General features: G+C 33.5%; 1 protein-coding gene across 1 annotated transcript in view; it reads right to left on the bottom strand.

Annotated features, from left to right (window-relative positions):
- Nucleotides 1-12,616, bottom strand: part of LOC111507659 (uncharacterized) — a 58,322-nt gene extending 45,706 nt beyond the window's left edge. Inside the window, 2 exon segments of the mRNA XM_023163002.2 lie at nucleotides 11,992-12,072; nucleotides 12,075-12,616. Of these exon segments, the coding sequence (XP_023018770.2) occupies nucleotides 11,992-12,072; nucleotides 12,075-12,192 (199 nt within the window). The 5' untranslated portion in view covers nucleotides 12,193-12,616.
- Nucleotides 12,617-15,505: the final 2,889 nt, after the last annotated feature.

Raw genomic sequence — 15,505 nt, 5'->3', positions numbered from 1 at the left:
TTCTGACGTGTTGAAGAAGTTAGTTATTTCTTTTCCCTCATGGTCCATTTATGAAAGTTTTCTGTATCCTTTTTTGCCCTTTGATTTTACCCAAATGTATATTCATTTATGTAGGTTACAGAAGGTGCTTTCTATCAGGAACTGGGAGAAAAAAAGATATTCCCTGAAAAGAGTTTTTTTGCGAACAACTGCAATAGTCTAATTGCTGGTTCATACATCAAATTCTTCATTTTCAATTTTCAGTCTGAAAGTTGTCAAAACATATAGCAACTCATTCTAAAGTAAAATAAAAAGTACAAGTTTGGTATTGAATTAGCCAATAGAGTTTTGGAATCAGTTCTCTTCCATAAAACTTACTTCTCACGGTAAGTTGAAAACTTGATAATTATTCATTTAATCACGAATGGACAGAAAACAAAAATGAAATGAATGAAAACAGAAATGTCCTATGGATATTCATATGAAAGTCAAAATGAATCCAACACAATACACTAGAAATTCAATCATGCGTCATCAGGAGATGAACTATACCTCCATAGTGAGCCATCAATAAACTATGGTAGGGTAGCACTTTTTTTTTCTGCGTGACCCCAGACGAAAAACTCTAATGGGGATAAATCTGGGGACTTAGCTGTCCAACAAATATCGGAATATCTATGAATTCACTTTCCATTGAATATATTTCCAAGGTATTGCCTTACTTCCATCGTTCTATGATATGCTGTGCAATCTAGCTGGTATCACACCTGTTGCCGTTCATGTCGAAAAAAATCATGCAACTGATTTTGTAAAAAAATCAGATATCGTTGACAAGTTATAGATTGTCCACAAAAAAGCCAATTTTTTATCCTTATGAATGCCGTATCAAACGTTAGTTTCAGAATAATATTGATTGCGAGTTTTGATCGTAAAGTGGGAATGAAGTCAGTCCATCATCTGCCATTTTTAGAAGACACTGCTTCGTCATAAAAAAATATTTTCCCAGTCAAAACAGGATCGTCTTCTAGCTTTCCTTAGATGAGATAACACAATTTCAGTTATCTATCGTAGTCTCCAGGTATGGATATATTGTAATTTATACGAATGGAAATTGTTTTCTTTCAAAATTATTGATATTGTATCTTCATCAATTTCAGCTGGAAGCGAAGATGCTTTTTTCGCAGAGATAATTTAGGTTTGTCCATTGCAGATAACATTACATTTAACTTCGTCTGAAAGATCGTATTGAAAATCCAGATGAAATTATAAAATGTATGAAAGCCATAGGGCTGTACTCAAAACTTTAAGAAAACAAATTATAAAGAAAATAATAGTAGAAGGCCAATGGCTTCGTAGTCGACGTTTTTAAACCACATAAAAAACCTCATCTTCTCACTTGCAACAGGTTTTTGACGTTGTGAATTTTTTATCAATATCTACATATGATTTGATTTTTCCATAATTCACATTACTGATGTATGGTTTATATATTTTCTGGAATTCTGTTGTTGAGTATAATATAATAATCATAATAATGATAGCGTCTTCATTATTTCATAAACGAAAAAAAAGCAACCTAAATTATGTATTCGAACTAGTGAGTGAAATGAAAGGCAAATTTCATTGTTCATAATGCACTATATCATGGAAAATGATTCACGATAAGTTTTATAACTATCTCCTACGAGAGTTTTATAACATTATTCCTACTTTTTCTTTCACACAAAATTTTACCGACATGAGAACAAATTTTATTTGACGTTCTCTGTCAAACATCAAAAATCATTTGTTTTTCAGAGCATCCGAGATTTCACTTACCTACAGTTGAATTTGTATTATTATTGTAGAATAAATAATGTTTTTTCCACGCAATTTAATCTAATTGCATATTCGAATGAAGTTTTCAGTTCTGATCAACTTTTCTCAAAAAGAATTTTTGATATTGTCAAAAGTAAAGCTAATTTACTCTTGATTCAAATTCATATTTTTTGAGAAGTCGCGTAGGTATATGAATTGAAAAAAATCAATTCTGATGGTTGCATGTCGGGTTCAAGACCATGCAGAATTTTCTATATAGAATAACATTTTTTTTTTGTAAAATCAACAATTAAAAAGAGATCATTATGATCTACTTAGTTGCTGAAACGCGCGAATTACATCGTAAAACCTCAAGGGAGAAGAGTTTATCCAGTATCGAAGACGCCATTTCATGCTGATGTTACTGAATCGACCCAAATACTCAACTCCACTTATATATCAGTCAGTTGCTAGATTTCATACAGTTAACATATTTATAATTTCCAATTTTCATAGTTTGTACTCAAGATATATTTTTTTAAAAGTGACATGGTATGTACGTTGATATATTTGGCGCAGTCGGTAGGATTATCGGAATTGTTTCCAATCGTTCGTGCGATTTTCGTTTCTACGATTAACTGATTTTCGAAGTGATATCAACTTCGTGCATCGCTGTTTTGACTTTCTGTTTCGGAGTAGCTTCTCGACTACCAGAACACCCAGTCTATCGCAGATCCGCACTCAGCCTGTCAAGGAGCGTCTCATCGAAATTTGGGACCAACATAGCCCGAATTTGCAAGGAGCAACGGCCTGGAAAAGACAAAACCGCTCAAACAGTCATTGACCTTATAGAAGAATAAGTACGAAACATGCACACAGTCGCTTTCATACTTTTGTCAGTACAATTGTTCATGTCTTTTGGCGATTCAATTAACAATCTTGGAAATTTGAATTATAATTCGCCTTCAACTGAGTCACCTATACTTTAAAATCCTAGTTCTAACCACACCATCCATACAAATACAACCAATTCTATAAACACACCACATAATCAATCAATAATAATGAATCAATTTAGAGCAGAATACCTCAACTGCACCCCTGATTTTGATGGTGACCCTATGACCGCACAAGATTCTTTCAGTTAGCGAATCAATTTCAACTCAGTTTTACGACAGTGCAAACCCCAATAACTTCCAAAATATTTTTTTGACGAATTCCGTTATTCCCTAATTGAAAGGCAATGCCAAAACTTCAGTTGACATTCAAGGTGCGAAAGAATGAAAGATTTGAAAGATATTCTTACTAGAAATTTTTCTGATAACGAGATGAAGTTTGGCTTAATGGAGATCTTGTAATGATGAGACAATCTAATAATAAAATTGCTCAAAGTGTTTACGATAGATGCCTTGATATCTTAAATTTGGTTTGTAGTTTTGTTAACGTTCATGAAACTACAGATGCCGCTAAAGAATTCAAATGGAGGGTATAATAAAGTTTAGCTCTCAAAACATTTTTATCGGGACTCAAAAAACCTTCAGGAACTACAATTAGATCCATGAAGCCTAATTCACTCAACGAATCATTACATTATGTCATACAAGAAAATTAGAGACATCAATCCACCTCCAGAAATCCATAGAGTTGCAGAATGTTCAATTTCCTCAGTAATCCTCCGAAGTTGAATCTGTGAGGGGAGGAATTACATCGTTTCACCCCGTGGGTTGGGCCACCTATCGGGCGCGTCCCCAGGTGGGGACGGATAGGAAAACGGTCAGCGGACTAGAGGCCCTGTCCGGGAAGCCAATGTGGCCTTAAGGACGAGATCGCCGGACTCATGGTCAGTGGCAGAAATGAGTAGGGTGAGTAGAACTAAAACCCCCCAAAAGCCTTCGCAAAACATGCCACCGTGAACCAGCCTACCCAAGCTAAGGTGTAAGGAATCATGCCGACAGCTGAATGTCCGCAGGGTGATATGCGGTCACGCATATCCTTAGGGAACTGGGCGAAACCTCATTGTAATCAGCCTACCTCTAGTAATGCGGGGCTCTGACAGGGATGACCAACTCTTCCCTTGCTACTCGGGGAACACACATGAATGAAATAACAGAAGCCACAAAAACAAAATCCAATCCCGAGGCTGGACAAAACTGCTCACCTCAATCTGAGGCGGTGTCTGAGAATCAACAGAAATGTGCACACCAATCTACCGCTTGGAATGAGGCTGGACATAGCAGATCACCTCCTTCAGCAAGGGCACTTCCTGCGGCTGGCACCAAGAGCTCCGCCTTGAATAAATGCAAGGAACCGGCTGCCCCTGCAGGAAAGCTCCCTCACTTGTGCACCTCCACGGAGGGAACCCCAAGAAGGTTGAAGAAGCCGCGCAACGACAGTAATATCGCTGAACCTTCCAAAACCTTCGCGGAGACCACCATGAGACATCTCAAGGTTGCCAAAGAGAGTGTGACCTGTTCACCTTCCTGGAAAGAACAGAATGGACGATGACCTAGGAGGACAACTCTTCGGGAGGATGGGTCACTTGTGGCCTAAGTGCTGTGAGTCTACACTCACCCTCTCTACTCTCTTTCTCTACAGATACTAGATACCAGATACATTGAATCACCTTGAGGGAAAAGAGCTTATCCAGCATGGCAGACACCATTTTATGCTGATGTTGCTGAATCGACCTAAAGACTCAACTCCACTTATATATCCGTCAGTTGCTAGATTTCATACAATTAACATCTCTGAAATTTCGAATTTTCACTGTCTGTACCTGAGATATATTTTTTTAAAAGTGACTTCGAGTGTACGTTGATATATTCCGCGTCAAGAGACCGTATTTCTGTTCTGGTGCTGGAAAAGTGTTTTCAATAGATTCACGCAGTAGGTTCCAGTTCGAACCATCAAGACGAAAGTATGTTAACTATTATCGCCCCCAGGCAGATAGATCGACATACGAGGAAGTCCTCAACGACGCAAATTGATAGGCCTCATAAAAAAAATCGACAATCGCCAGAAATTGAGGTCTCATATTGCTGTCAGTTTGTTCTAAAAATATATCCTCTTCAATTCGAACTGATTTCACTCATGAAAGCAGACCCAATCTGACTATGGAGAAATTGAGGTAACTTCTAAAAAAAAAAGGATTCAAACGTGTTCATCGAGTGAGATTTTTTTAAATCATTGTGAAAGTATTGAGGCTCATTTTAATATCGATCAGAACTTAAATGATATGTGAACAAACAACGGAAAAAATCATTAACTACGTCAAAGCTATAGACCATAAAAAATTCTAACTGCATAAATTCCCAGCCGTCATACTCCCATAATGTTATTACTAAAGTAAATAAATTGAAAGTAGTTACCTATTCAATTACTATCTGAAAAATATTCCGAAAATAATTGCCTCAGTCGTTAAGTGCTGGAAAATATTTTCACATCGAGCCATAATTGAAGATTCATAATCGAAATTAACACCAACACACTCAATAATTCACAACCCTTCACTTTCTAGTTGTATTTGAGTCTCAACGGCGCGAATCGATAGGCCTCATAAAAAAAATTCGACAATCGCCAGATGAATAAAAAATTACACAATCAACAGAAATAATTCATTGGACAATTGTCGATATATCCGACAGAAATTGAGGTCTCACATTTGTGATTATCCGCGGTAAAAATGTATTTATCGATAATACCATAACTGCACTTTTTTATTGATCATTTCTTTTATGGGTTGTATATTATCAGTGTGTGATAACCGTAAATAGCAAGAAACGACTTTTTTATTTTATTTATAGTCGCCTGAACTGAATTACATTCAACTACCAATTTGGTGTATGATCTCTTTGGTCAGAAAAAGTATGAATGAAAGTATACTGTTTGGTTTATATTGGGGTGGACATCGTACCTATTTAGAAAAATCTTTTAAAAATGTCAGAAATTCAAATTATTGCATACGCAGTATGGACTCGGTAGGGACTATAGACAAGTTTACTATAAACAAACTAATTTTCGTCCTTTATGCAGAGCAAAATAAATTGGATGTATGCAGGGTTTCAATATATTGAAACAACAAGTCATTTCATCAGTTCGGACCATTATCTTATATAATATGAATTGATTTGAAAACCCTGAAAAAAAAATCAATGAAATTAGCTGAAAATAACAATTTTATTAACCAAAAAACTGAAACTACAAAGCAATAACATACAAGCAACAACCAAATGAATAAAAAAATTGAAATAATAATAAAAGCTGAAAAATAAAAATAAAAAAATATGACCTACAACGGAATGGTTTCTCCAGAGTGATGGTAGAACAGGCCTTAGCTAGAAGAGAGCAAGAACTCCACAAGGAAGAGAAGCCGCCACAACCAGTACTTGTACTTCCCTACATCAGAGGATTATCGGAAAGGATAAGAAGGATTGGGTCCAAGTATAACATCAGGACCTGCTTCAGATCTGGGACCACTATTTGTAGCAGCCTCACGAAAACCAGGCCACCAAACGCGGATTGCGATTCCAAGAATTGCATTTACTCTGCGAGTGCGGAGAATCATACATCGGTGAAACTAAGAGGCCATTGAAAGTTCGCATTGCTGAGCACAGGAAACACACACAGCGAGGAGAAACCAGCAAATCCGGAATAGGAGAGCATGTCTGGACTCATCAACATAACATCAAGTGGGCTCAAGCTGAAATCATCCACAAAGAGGAACACTGGTTTAGAAAAAAATCAAAGAAGCCGCATATATGTTGTCCAACAACGCAATTAGTCAAGCTAGCGTAGAGATACGTAACATATGGAAACCTCTAATCAAACGAAAAAAGACCAATTGCCGCCAAACGGTCATCTCTTGCTAAAAACAATTATGCGGAAAGAGTGAAGAGGGGATAGGTGAAAGCACTCGAATGACCTATAAATTATCAGATATCAGAGGAATATCCACAATCCGAAGACGATTGTGGATACTAACAATCGACATAACTTGGTTTGAAATCCTTTAATTATTATTTTTCATTTTTTGTTGATAATTTTTTATTTTTCAGCTTCTATTAATATTTCAATTTTTTATTTGTTTGGTTGTTGCTTTTATGTTATTGCTTTGTAGTTTCAGTTTTTTGTTTAATAAAATTGTTATTTTCGGTTGATCTTATTAATTTTTTAATTTTTTTCAGGGTTTTCAAATCAATTTATATTATATTAGACAATGGAAGTCCGAACTGATGAAATACACCACGAAACATTGTCAACCACCTTCAAACAAACAGCAAGTCAGCCATAATGAGGTTCAGAATGAACTAATCACCGATGGAAAAAATCTATCCACAATTTGTCAACCAATGATTTGAAGAACTCAGGTTATTCAGAGATCACAATATAGTTTCAGACCAGAATGACTGCAGGTGCACAATTGCCAAGACATACAAAATACACAAAAGTACAATAATTATAAAGCTCTCAATGTCATCAACATGGACTGATGACAGTAACTGAAATGTTGAAAGCTCTTCTCGAAAAACTTCTAAACTTAACGTAACCCAACCAATGTGGAACAATTCAAGTGGTAGACCAGACAGCAACTAATGTTGGAAACGCTCCTAACATCTAACAGCATCTGAGTATCTTGATGGAAAATTTCCCAACGGACAAATTGATATTAAATATCCAATTCGGTAGGTAGCAAACTCCTTCTTACATATCTTCTTCAACGATATGATGAGATGAAACAAAAGTTTCTAAAAGTCCCTTTTGTATTAATTTTGGTTTTAGTAATTCATTATTTTCAGCAAAAATGCTATTTTCTCTATGGAATCTTTTACTTCACTCACTATCACAACCAATGCCGAAAAATTCAAGTGGTAGTCCAGAAAGCAACTAATTTTGGAAACGCTGTGTAGGTTTTATCAGCAGAGTCAATCTAGTCTAGGTAGTACTCCTTACACGGTATTGATTTTGGATTATATCTTTATTTGTGATGAACTTGAAATATAACTCCAGTACTATTCAATATCTTTATCTCAATTGGTTTAAAAGATAGAGGCTTCATTATCATCAATCATCCTGTTTGAAGATGTACTCTGAATGAATTAGGAATTTTCATTTCAGTACCATTATACGGGAAAACCAGTTAATGTTGCTTCAATAGTTCAATAGCCTCTATCTTTTGATCCAATTGAGATAGAGGCATGACCCAAAAAGAGAACCATTAACAACAAGTTCAACAAAATCAAAAAATTCACCAATATCGTTCACCAAGTGAGATATTGCCTCTAACATCGAATGTGGGACTGCCGGTTATCTTCAAATACTACAAGAGTGTATTGATCAATTTTGAGCTAAAAACTGATTTTATGTTAAACTAGACGGAAATTCAGTATACCTAATATCTGGTTTACCACAACTCGGTTTTCTTTAATTGAGTCGAATAATTTTTTTTCATTTCCAGCAAAAAAATATTCTTAATAAATATCCATTTCGACTTGGTGGCTTTGAACCACCACAAAACCACAAAGACGTCAGAATCGATTCTGAACTCACGATCAGTTGATTCCAACCTGTCGATATTCCATACAGACTTGATACTTATAAAACTGTTGAATGTAAATTCCGCATTTCTAGTGTATCTTAAGCCCTAAAAGTGCCTTATAATAAGATCAAGTTATCGTTTGAATAACAGTTGGAAGTAGTAGTATGATGAAGGAGTAGTGTAATACCTGTTATTCAAAACAGGTGGTGTTCATTATTTTTCGTTGTGACATTCATCATATTTCCCTATATTTGTCATAAAATCTATAACTATGTCTTGTAATTCAGTTTTGTTTATTCTAGTCCTTACTACAAATGCAGAAAATAAGAATCCAAGAAACTAAAATATATTTTCAATTAGAAAAAGAATCAAAATCATTATTATTTTTCGAATACTGTTCTAGTGATTCGGAGATTTGAAACGAAACGATCTTTTTACTGCCCTATGGAATATATATTTTTTTTAAATATCATATTTTGTAACATGGAGTTGGTTGAAGATAATAAATGACTTGAAATTTTGCTTTCCGTTAATTAGCTGTGAAGAGCTCGCGAACGACTAACTTTTAAAGTCGAAACTTGAGTGTAGGCTGACATTTAACGAAGTCTTAAATTTTGAAGTGCGACTTCTTATGTGGGTCAACATGATTGATCAAATTAATTATTGGAAAAGGAATGTTTCAGCATAAACCAGTTATTAGGAAAATACATTTTAGGCCCTCCACCACTCCATCAATAAACAGGGTGTTCATTAAACAAGGAACTAATATCGACAATAATAATTTTGGTAATTTCAAAATTATGAACGTAGCCGAAATAAAAGTAAAGCGTACTATACTGGACCTATCATGTACTGAAAATAACAATTCCGTTGGTACCGGTCAACAACATTCCGATTACTACAAAGGGCTACAGACATTCAATTAGAATAGTATGTCTCGTAAGTCATAATTTGTATGTGTCGAATGGGTTGAAACTGATTGGTGATTTTTGGTGATAAATTGTTATTATCGAAATTCGTTTTCGCTCCGTTTCTTCGAAACAACGCGTCCTATCAGAAATCATCCATCAGAATAGTCCAAGGAATGTTTAATAAACACCCTGTATACCCGTAAATAGTGGAGATTTTTCAAAAAATAAAAAGAAAAACGTTACTTTTTTGGGAAAGAAAGTTTTTGGCTTTCTACTACTACATCTTGATACAAAAAAAGGGGGGATACAATAAAGTTTGAAAATGTCCTTATAGGATCAAACTGTAGTAACGTTAGTTACAAATAAAAGTGATAAAAAACTTAGAAAGTTTCATTTCACTTTTCTTCAAAATATTGTAGTTATCTGCTTATTCTTCTGGAAGAATGAGAAATATCCAAGTCGCTGAATTCTTATAACATATACTTCATACCGCTAGGTGCATTTTTGATGATGTGATATCAACTTTAGTACACTATAAAAATGATTTATATGACATAACAACGTTTACCGGGTCAGCTTGTATTTCAATAATTATGTGTAGGATATAAACTGAAGTTTTGGCTAATATATTCAATTATTTAAATTAAAATTCAATTCAATTCAATTACATTCAGTTTTGAAATGGTATAAATAATTTTCAATATACAAATGTCAGAAGTTTTCTGTTATTTGGAGCAGATGTTACAATGTTTTTGATAGTACCAACCAGTAGAAATGCAAGAAAGTTTCATATTTCAATCGAAAACCTTCATCCAGTTCCAGAATAAACGAAATCCTTTAAAAAGGAATATTTTATGAATGCTCTCGAATTATTTTGTCATATAGCGTCTTCTAGGAATGATATCTGTTTAACTTTTCATGTGAATGATGAAGATATTGAGAAACAAAATGTGATGTTCGTGGATGAGAGTAGCAATTTAGTTAGTGATGAGAGTTAGTGAAAGATAGATCAAATCAAACTAGCATTACCGTCTGAAACTCGTCATATGTATCTGATCCTATCGTGTAAGAACTTATGGAGAGGTGAATGTTGTGGATTTACATTCTGAATTTTTTTTTCGCAGTTTCTAGTTTCGATGACCTGGGATGATATGGGAGAAAAAGTGCCAATCAATGCTCAAACTGTAAGTCGATTATTTCGAAATGAAATTTGTTTTTTACGTAAAAATATAGGTCGATAACAACAATAACACGCGAAGAGAAAAAAATGAGTTGATTGAATTTTCCTAGCAGATGTAACCTATAATACATCTATTTCAAAACTGTTATTTCCAATTGAAAATTCTAGAATTCTGAATATACATTGAATAATCCAGGTCAAAATATGTTTAAGATTGTGCAGAAATAAAGCGAAGAATATTTTTTTGAATAAACACGTTGAAAAGTCGGTTCACAACGAAACAATGAATTCAATGTGAATTTTTAATTCACAATTATCATTATCAAATAATATTGTGTTCAAAATATATTGTCATAATACTTGCTGAATTAGAATTTGAAAGTACATAGGTATCTTCCAATGGGCTTATAAAATTATAACAAAACAAAACTTGTGAAAGAATTGGAAATATTTGAACAATATGAGTTTTTATCAAATGAAGGATACAAAATTTCTATAACAATTATTGGTTGCTTTAAATAGAATATCAAGTTGATTAAGATATATGCTTTCCGAAATTTAGAGTTTATATCTTGGACGTCATACAGATCAGGCATTTTGAAATATTCAAATCAAAATTAAATTAACTAACCTCTTTTGAATAATAGACATTATGAATATGAAATAAAATTACTCGGAAAAAAATTATGGAATAATTACAAGCAGTGATATTCACGTAAAACTTACTGAACATTTCAAAGTGAACAACTTTAAATATGAGTAAACTGAATATGGGTAGGTATTTTTGTTCTACAACAAATTCATTAGATTTGTTTCATTTTCTTAGTTCATTAAAAACTTTCCAAAACAGAAATAAATTTAGTGACTTAAATAAAATATTGAAATGAATTACAAAAATTTGTTACAACCTCAATTGAGAAAAAATTTGCTCGACAGGTAAATGTTGATGGTTTTTCATTGAATGAGTATAGTTTTCGGAAAGTAAAGAGGATGTCGGTAGAAACCATAAATATAATGTTTTGAAGTGACATAACTAGAAAAATAAACTGTTCTGAGAAAATAGTAAATACAATTTATTGTAAAGGAACATTTGTAGCTATAATTTTGACAATTTTTTTTTGTAATTTTCCAATATACTCCTTTATGAAAAGTGGCGTTCCACTGTATGATCAAATTTAGGTTTACCATTTTAAGAAGTTTGGACCTGGTTATCAAACTCTCAACATTTCAGTAAAATCAATTAATTTCACATCCATTCTCGTTTCAATTTAAAAAAATGAAAAACTGAAACAAAAAAATAATTTTCCCATTAAATTACTCATTTTAATATATTTTCCAACAGAAAGATTATAGAAGATTGAGTTGCGTGTTTGTGATATGCTTTTTAATATTATTTCGAGGCATTTTCAATTGAATTCATTTTAACGTATTTGAGTTTTATTGTGAAGTATGAAAATGGAAATTATTGTAAAAAACCTATATTAAAATTTTATGGAAGCCGTTTTCTATCATGATATATCAATACAGTTTGAACCATTAACAGAAATTTGCATGACAAATTGAAAATATGGAAATAAAAAATAACTCACCATTATAGAGTAAGGTAGTCCCATGTGGCGAAGTAGGGGGCGGACTGGGAGCTGTAGCCCCCTCGGTGGGGCTGGACGGCCCCAGCAAGAGCTCGGCGAGTCTCCAACCACATCAATTTCCTCCTCTTCTTCTTCAGGTGGGTATGTCCTCTCCGGCCAAGTATAGGCCTTGAATTTTTTTGCCATGAGACAGCGAGGCATGTCGCCAGAGATTTTTTTCCGTCCAGTAGCGGAATCTAGTCATCCGTGGCACAGTTACTTCATCGTGACAGTTGTTACACTCACGCACACGCACTTTTGGAGACGGAGAGCAGGAAGACTGAAAAGAGCGAAGATACAGAATAGAGAAGAGACAGCACAACTGAACAAACTAAACTAAACGTCGCCCTCGTGGTTTTAAAGCGCACCCTTAGTGTGCCTTCGCTTTTATATAACAGTAGCGGTGGTGGGAGCCGCGTATATTGGGGTTGAAATCACCCTCTCCCCATTCAACCCCGCTACTACTGCGCGCCCTTACTAGCCGCGCATTAGTCCGGTAGGATTGTTGTGGAGGTTTCTCTCTCTGTTTTCCGAACAATTGTTGCTGCAGGGCTACAAGTACATTATTTCTTCGGGGCAGTATCGGTATTTATTTTGCCGGGATTGAATTATGACTCTTTATCTAACAAGTGTTTTAACACAGTAAACAAATTCAACACGTTCTGTTCTCGAACATAAATGATATTCCGATTAGTATTTGAGTTGAAGTAACTTGTTTTTTTTTATTTTACTAGGAATAAATTTTGACATGTGATATAGCAAGCATTCACATTTTGAAATGAATATTCTCAGGGGAGATTGAACAAAAAGGAAGAGAAGGAAGAAAATAACTACAATGAGAATTTTTTTTTCCATTTTCTTTTTTAAATCACTTTTGATAAAGTAACTGAGTTATCGAAACATGTCCCGATATATTTTTCAAATAAAGTTTGTGGAGATCAAATCGAAAGGTGTAGTTTATGAAATTACAATGAGAAATATGTTTCATTTACAAAACACTTCTTCCATTTGAACATTGAGTCGCATGAAAATCTTTGTGATGGAATTGGCCGATACTTGATGAAAATTCATAACGTATCATTTATGGATAAGTAACTTGTTTCGAACACTTTTTCCTTTTGAAGAAAATTGATTTATGATTTTTTATATACACAACTATATTCTCACATATTGAATATATATTGAAAATGTGCTCTTCTTGAACGTAATATAATTATATTTGGTTGAAATTTGAGTTGAAGCAATATGGTTCATTCATTAATTTTTGCTGAAATAAAATCATGACTTCTTACCCGATTAAGATCTAAATACAAAAACAAATGAAATTGATAGGTCAAATAAATAACGAGATGCTCGATAAGTGAGTGAATACTTGTTTCGAAATACAAATTTGGTGTGAATGGGCATATACTTCATACATTAAAGTAGTTAAAATCATAGAATGTATAACATATAAAGGTATTTGACTACGAACATATTCAATCGTAAATGTAATTAAACAGGTACAGCTATTATAATTTTTCATTATACTTAAAATAAAATAAAATAAGAAAATAAACACTATAATACAATACAAAGACACAGTCGAAGATTATTTAGCTTTCAACCAGTTCTGTTTAATATATCAATCGTTTGAATTCCTGCTTGATAAGAGTGAGACATAGGTATTTAAAAGGTTTTCCATTTTCATTTTCCTTCGATTATTTCAGTGACTACTATTCTAGGCATTTTCAGAATGTATTTTTTAAATTATTTCTTGAAAGTAAAGAAGATTTTGATGTCGGTTATTAATTTGGGAATAGAATTATATACTTTAGGTGCAGTGTATCTGTATGACCTTTGACCAAATGATTTAGCCATGTGAGGTACTATATGTCGATTTTTCTGGCGAGTTTCGTAATGGTGAGCAGGTAGCTGTGCCTGATTTCTCAAAGTATGATACTTCAAACCAGTTTTCAGATGATACAATTGCCTTGGATCAAGGATATAACTTTCGCTGAAAAGCTGGTCTCAAGGATATCTGTTGTTTTCTGATAGCATTATTCTCAGAAATCTTTTTTGAATGGTTTCCAGAGGCGTAAGGTGCGTTCTCAGTGCGTTGCCCCATCCCAAAATACCATATATCAAATGAATTTCTACCAAGGCGTGGTACAAGGTTTTCAGCTGGTCATATTTCAGTATTTTTTCCAAATATTTGAATCTGTATAGTATTGTCTGTAGTTTTTTAATAATATACGAGATATAGTGATTCCACTTCAAATGACAATCAAACAACATTGAATTAAATTGATTTTTGAAGAGTATTGTAAATATATTGTGATTACAATATGACTTGAATGTGCTTCAATCTTCCATTTTCATTTTGCGGAAATCAAATTATGACTCATTTTTTATTATTTTTCGGATTATCAAACAACTCAGTTACTTCGGTGGGCAGAAGAGCAATTACTAATAATGAGAATTTATGTGGAGAGAATTTGAACTCTGTATTTGTTATTATTGTTATTGAATTGTACCAAAATTTTGAAAAAAAAAACAGACTATAAATATGCAAAATTATTTACAGCTATTACCCGAATTAATATTATAGAAATACTCCAAAATATTTTTATTCTGGTCCTTCCTCGTTGAAAGTTTAGAGAGAGAAGTAACTTTCATCACAATGAAAGACCAAGCAGCTCTTACAGGTTTATAGCGATTGAATATCAGTTCTCTTCAACCGATTGAAAGAAAGATATAGTGGTGCCCACAAAAGCGTTGTCAACATCAATATTTCGATCACTTCAATCAATACAGTTGAAGTTGATTCAATTTTTTTTCTGAAACTTATTGTGAGTGACTTTTTGAAGTAATGTTGTTGTAATGTTTGTTTCAATTAAACAGAAACAAATATTAACGGATTCAAGATATTATTGACGGTAATGACACCGTTTAGATATCCTTTATCTCTCAAACAATAATTTGAAGAACACTATGTTACCAATATAATGAATAATGAAATCGTATGCATTTTTTTCCATTCATGGAATTTCGTGAAATGATACAGAAAGTTGATAATGACATGCATATATGTGTAAAATTTTATTTTTTTCGAAATTATTGTGAAATACGGTTTTTGCTCAAATTCATGGAATTGTAAGTGGAAAACTTGGTTCATTTAAAAAAATTGAAGTCGTATGCATCAAGTTCGATCAGTTGAAATGTACAGACAAATTTAAAAATTCTGATAAACATGTGATTGTAGGTCGAAGGATATTATTTTGAATCATTTTACATGTACAAATTTTGGAAGTGCCTCAATTGTGATCAATTGATTTCAAAGATACTCTCCAGAAAAATAATAGAAACTCAAAAATCCCTGTACAGGACTCTGCATATATATGGTCTGGTGTTATTTTCTCTAATTCTTTGTATTATTGAATAAAAATAACACCAGATACAGTTTCCAAATTGTGTCTAGCAGAAATTACTCTAC

The sequence above is a fragment of the Leptinotarsa decemlineata genome, unplaced genomic scaffold, assembly GCF_025532065.1.
Source record: "Leptinotarsa decemlineata unplaced genomic scaffold, Ldec_3_MD MMD2_tig00026328_RagTag_RagTag, whole genome shotgun sequence".
NCBI classification, from domain to species: domain Eukaryota; kingdom Metazoa; phylum Arthropoda; class Insecta; order Coleoptera; family Chrysomelidae; genus Leptinotarsa; species Leptinotarsa decemlineata.
This window is presented reverse-complemented; position numbering and strand designations above follow the sequence as displayed.